The sequence below is a fragment of the Formica exsecta genome, unplaced genomic scaffold (genome assembly GCF_003651465.1).
Source record: "Formica exsecta isolate Colony F162 unplaced genomic scaffold, ASM365146v1 scaffold178, whole genome shotgun sequence".
In the NCBI taxonomy this organism is placed as follows: domain Eukaryota; kingdom Metazoa; phylum Arthropoda; class Insecta; order Hymenoptera; family Formicidae; genus Formica; species Formica exsecta.
Window position 1 is genome coordinate 397,885 of NW_021849095.1, and position 5,866 is coordinate 403,750.

The window sequence follows — 5,866 nt, forward strand, 5'->3', positions numbered from 1 at the left end:
TTAATATTAAGAAAATATCTTTTTAATTATATATACATATATAAGATTTCAATAAATATAAGATAATATATATATAGATCTCTTTCCTAAATATAGATTTGATATATATAAATCTGAGTGACCCCAAAATCAGGAATTAAGAAAAAGATGTCAAACAATATTTTAATACAATAGTAATTTAAATTTTGGTATTGTAGAGTTGTGTATACTTCGTATCTAGTATATTAAGATAAAAGTCCTGTATTTTTTACTTCTCTTTTTTCTTTGTCATTTGATTTTATGCTGGAGATTCCGCGACTTCTTATAAGAAGCTTAACTTCATCGGTAGAATCGTGACGAATATTTATGGAAACATAGTAAAATCGTTTTCGCGTATTAATCGAATGACTGGCCATGCTTTAATTCGATCGTGGTAAAAGCAGTCTAAGCGGTGTTGAGTAATTGGACACGTCTCCGGAAATAGCCTCGTGAATTTTGCATAATTAGAGACCGTAGTCAGACTATCCGGCAGAAGCGTCTTTCTCGCGAGTCTTGTATGATTCATTCGCCCGACATACGTGCAAAAATCTGGATAGATTATCGCAGATGTGAGCTTTTTTATCGAACCAAGTATGATAAATTTTGATAGCTTAAAAGAATTAAATCTTATTATACAATTATATGTATAAAGAAAAAAACAATTTTTTTTGTGTTTTTATGTACGCTAAATTCGATGGCTAGTAAATCCTGGGCTTGTATCGCAGACTGGATCGGAATATTAACTGTTGCATAATAAGTAGCGCAAAAAGCTCGCATAACACGAGAGATTAAGGATTTGAATATGATCGATACAAGAAGGGTGTTTTCTGCGAAGACCACGTACGCTTCGTCTTCGCGTTTCTCCAATGAAATTGGCTTGCTACTTGAAATGTTAATTTGAATATACATAGGTCAGAGCTAATAATAAAGCTTTCTCTCTTCCTCTCCCTTTCTCTCTCAGTTGGTCGTGAGTATTTCATTGCAAGAAGGGAGAAAGGCACAGGCATGATGAAACGTAATGAGGGAATCACGACGCGAATTTACTTTGTGTACTGGACAATATCTAAACGTTGTTTAAAATAGAAAGCGTTCCTATGTTTAATGCATTCGAAAAATAGAAAACTATAATCCTTAGTCGCTTGGTCGTTGTTTGCTAATTGAATAAAATAAAATCATCCAACAAAGATTTAAAAAATTTTTATATCAATATATTCGATTTTTATTTCAATTTTTTGATATTAAATATTATTGTAAAATTCGTAATATTTGCATAAAAGAAGTTTTTTTTTTTCAAGTAAACGTCGCGAAATAATGAAGCAAAAGCTTTCTATTTATTTCAACGATAATTTTAATTAAAGATTAATATGATGGTTTATCGAAGGCTGCGAGATGCGTAGGACTCCGCGGAAATGCTACGGGTTTTTCGTCGAAAAGCGCTCGCGACAAGCTTAGACCCGGAGCTTTCTTGATCAATACTCGGCGCGCGCTCAGCGTCGCCCACGCGGCGCTAATTTATCGCCACTCTCTCGTGTGCGCGAGCATTGCGCCTTCGCACCTTTCTCTCATCCATATTTCATTCGATAAAAAATGATCCATCCGGTCGGCGATTCAGCAAAACTTTTGCGACGCGCGTCGCGAATCGCTCGCGTGGTCGACGTTGATATGCAAAGTTCAACCGCGAGAAAGCTCCCTCGATCCCTTTTTCATGCCAATTCAATTGTCGTTGATCCTCTCTTAGAGTTTGATAATAATCATTCATCGAGAAATTGGTAGAAATCTAGAACCAATGTTATTTTTGATAGATTATATACTACAATATATGATAGATTATATTTTTCTTTTGTCATATTAATTTTTTCTTATTATCGTAATAATTATATTATTGTCATATAATATCCTTGATGAGAGCGAAGAAAATCTTTTATATATGAAAAATAATCATTATATATTTGTTAATTTACGTTGGAAGAAATCATTATCTTTTATCAAACATTTAATTTTCCGTAGTTTAATTTTCTCGCAAATTAACTTGTAATAGGTAGAAATTCCATTCTTCTAAAATTGTTCTGATAATTAATTCTTTAAGATGCATTTTATTATATGTACTAAATTTTTTGTATATTATTTATGTATGTATACGCGTATCTATGTAATTTTTCTGCTAAATACTGATGCTATATAATCCATTTATTTAAAAAAATTTTAATTAATTAAAAATTGGCAAAAATTACAACTAAATTTACAAATGTTAGTGACTCTTTGAATTTATAACTTATAGCACAGTACGCGCTGAAAGTTAGCGCAAATGCGCTTAAAAAAATTAAGAAAAATTATACAGGGGCTTACCTGTCGTGTTCGTGACTATAGGAAGGATTGAGTCTGCGTGCATATAGAGACGCGCCACCCTCGGACATGTATCCGTCGCACAGATCAGATAGGGTTCTGCTGCCGACGTTCATGCCACCACGCAGCACTTCACCGTCACTCAGATAACCGGAAGCGACGTCTACGTCAGCGTAGTCGTGGTGACCACTAACATGATGATGCGATGATGAATGTAGAACAGTATATTGTCGGGTCGTCGTGCGACTCGGAAGGGTCTGCAGGCCCCGAGCCCCGGGTGTGTAACCACGCAGAAGAGGCTGCATGGGTTTTACTGTCATCTCGGCCTCGTCGTCCGCTAAGGTACCGCCGCATGTTGAACTCTCTGACAGCACCTTTATTATGGCAAAATAAAGGTAAGCATTTTTTGATGTCAATTTTAATTTTTAATTTTATAAATATGTTTAATTTATTTATTATAAATTTTAAATCTAGTTTTGTTTTGAATAACATCGTATAATAAAATTTTTTTTGGGATAAACATTTCAATTGAAATGTTGAGTTGCTCCATGTGATTATATATCATATATAAATTATAATATTATAATTATCTCGATTTCACTCAGTAATATATCAAAACATTTCCACTAACCTTCTCCAATTGCTCGAATGTAGTATCAATCTTCCGATTGGGAATCGTCTTGATCTCGCTGCCGCTCTCGCTGCTCGGTCTATAAATCACACTACTGTCGCTCGAATTACTCTGCCCGGTGCTGTTAGAATTGCTGTGTGAGCTTTCAGACATGAGGTCTGAGATACTCGGCATCGGCGACACCATCGCTACTGTATTGGGATCAAGTTTGCGATGAAGAGTGTCGCCGCTCTTCGGCTTCGTCGGCGTCGGTACACCGCCGATTATGCCGCTCTCTTTCGACGGTTTCGACGTACCCTTCACGAGAGCGGTAGGTTTTGGGATGCTGGAATTCGGACTGAGCCCGGCCATGTTCGGACCTTGAAGAGGACTATTCGAGCCTGTCAGCGGTTTACTGGGCCCAAAGTTCAGATTGCTCTGCGCGGGAGGACATGCGGGTCCATCTTCAGCATTAGCTGGCTTCTCATCAGCTACTGGATCTATGTGATCAGTCAGAGAATCCTGTTTTTCATTGGGAATGTCAGTAGATTCGATTTCTTCCTCGCAAATAATCTTGTCTTGGTTTGATTCTCGAGTCTTTGATGGTAAATCAAAGCTTTCCATCTCTGTTTGCTCTTCCAAAACTTCCGGTTCTTTCTGCTTTGACATAAAATCCTTGCAGTCTGATAGGTTGGCTTCATTCATGCTCAGGGTACGATTAAAGACGTCATTCTCGCGGGTGAGCATTTCTACCGTTTCGGACGGCTTAATGATACCGTTGGTATTCGCTAAGATGGCCTTTTGCATCATTAAATCCTTATTTAAACCATTTGGCGGTGATTTCACATTTTGCAGATGAATTTTCGAGTCCGGCATCTTGCCTGGAAGCTCCATCTTGGGTCTGGGTGAAGATTTTGTCGTAGGGAGCTCGTTTTTCAAGTTCACGTTCTTGATATCTTGAGGATTGATCTGTCTAGGCGGCGTCAGAGTTGAAAGATTCGTCTTTAGTGACTGTGCCACTGGTTGCTTTGCTAGTTCTTGAAGATTCGGTGTTTTCTTATCATTTGGTAATTTAGTAGCCACCACTTTACCGGCGATCTTGCCATCTTGCTCCATGACTGGATTATTATAAGGCATCGTCAACTTCTCCGAGGAGCTTAGCGGGCCCTTGCTCGTACGCGCGATCTTACTCTGAGCTTTGCTTTGCTCCTTTCTACCTGTTTTCGGACTTGCCTGCTTCGCCGGCTTGGCTGATTGCAGTTTCGATTTCAGCGCGCGACTTTTTGGCGATTCTTGAGCTTGCGCTTTGCTTTGATCACATAGAGAAGTTGAACTGTCCGAATGTTCAGATCGCGCTGAAGAAAATCCAGAAGAGCTCGAAGTGCGTTTTGAAACTCCTGAAGAAGCTTTTCCGCGCTCTTGATTTTTCTCCTTGTTGTTGAAGAGCTTGAACTTGTCCAGCACAGAATTCTTGTTTGGCTGAGGTGCCGGAGTGGTGTTTCCGGAATATGGCAAGGCTTGTTGTTGAACCCTTAGGCCCCCGTTAGGTCGGCCCACCGTAGATGTTCGAGGACTGCAAATTAATAAAATAAATTAATAAATAAATTTAAAATAGGAAAGGAGACAAATGGAAAATGTTTCTAATGTTTAAATATTTAAATATAGATTACATAAAAGAGATATGTCTTTTTCTAATTAAAACATAAATTTTAAATAATAGTATTTTTTATATAATATTAGTATTCTAATGTATTATAATCATTTTACAATAAACAACAATCTATACAACATGTCAAAAATGCATTTTTGACTAAAGAGAAAATTCTAAATAATCTAGTTTTTTTTTAATTTTTCTATATTGAACTAATTTTTAATTCTTAATAATTAATTTTTAATTCCTTTTTTAAATAATTAAGTTTAATAGAGATTAATAATCGCACGCGATTGCAAAGAAAAAAGTATCTATTTTCTCAACGACAAATTTTACCTCGGTGTAGTGGCCGCTGGTTGTCGATTCGTGTTCTGACTCCTGGGTTGCGGAATAAACGAAAGAGCACCCTGGGATTGTTGCTGCTGACTCGGACTGGTGCTCCTAGAACTGCTCGCGCTGCCCACGCCGCCGTTTCCGTGTTTAAGGCCTACTGAAACAAAGAAATACAAAGATTTTTAACATCAGAATATTTTTTTGCAATTTAAATGGGCTCAGGAATTTACTTTTGATTGAGAAAGAGCAAAAAAGAGAAGGGAGAAGGGGAGAAGACAGTTCTATATAATTAAATAACTAAATAATTTATAATATGCAAGATAATATCGTAATATATCGGTTACAATATGTAACACATGTTAACAATATCTTTTGGAAAAATATATTCGAGAAAGAATCTCCCCTTAATTCTTTTCAACCAATTATTAATTTTTAACAATTAATTTTTTAATTTTCTCGATAAGAGAATCAAAGATAAGATGAAAAGAATCAAAGAATCAGATCTTAGAATCAAAAATAATATTTGTAATTATTTTTAAGAACAAGAAAAATTCAGTGATAATAATAACAAAATTTTACAATATTAATTTGAATAGAAAATAATCTAATGCTTATATTTAATTTTTCCTTTATCGAGTGTCTAATAACAAAGAATTATGACTATGAATTTTCCATTCAGGCATCGCGAGGCACTCTGTTATTGGCCATCTCAATATAACGATAATGATCGGCCGCGTCATTAAGCGCGCACAGCCGCGTGGCTGTGATTCTGACTCGCTGTATGTGCACGCATCGTGCATACGCGTAATGCAGAACGCGAGCGCAGAGCACCGTAGACAAAATAAACCGCCCGTGTTTACCGAGAGCGAGAAGATTAATCCACTATGTCGTACTATACCACCCGATCCGCT

General features: G+C 36.8%; 1 protein-coding gene across 2 annotated transcripts in view; it reads right to left on the reverse strand.

The window, feature by feature from the left end:
- Window positions 1-5,866, reverse strand: part of LOC115233587 (protein sickie-like) — a 184,864-nt gene that overhangs the window by 32,177 nt on the left and 146,821 nt on the right. Inside the window, exons 7-9 of one of the 2 annotated variants that reach the window (XM_029804091.1) lie at window positions 4,959-5,109; window positions 2,993-4,544; window positions 2,365-2,735 (exon numbers count right to left, since the gene is read on the reverse strand). In XM_029804091.1, the coding sequence (XP_029659951.1) occupies window positions 2,365-2,735; window positions 2,993-4,544; window positions 4,959-5,109 (2,074 nt within the window). Of the gene's footprint in view, window positions 1-2,364; window positions 2,736-2,992; window positions 4,545-4,958; window positions 5,113-5,866 lie in introns of both variants that reach the window. The other variant, XM_029804090.1, reaches the window with a different exon arrangement.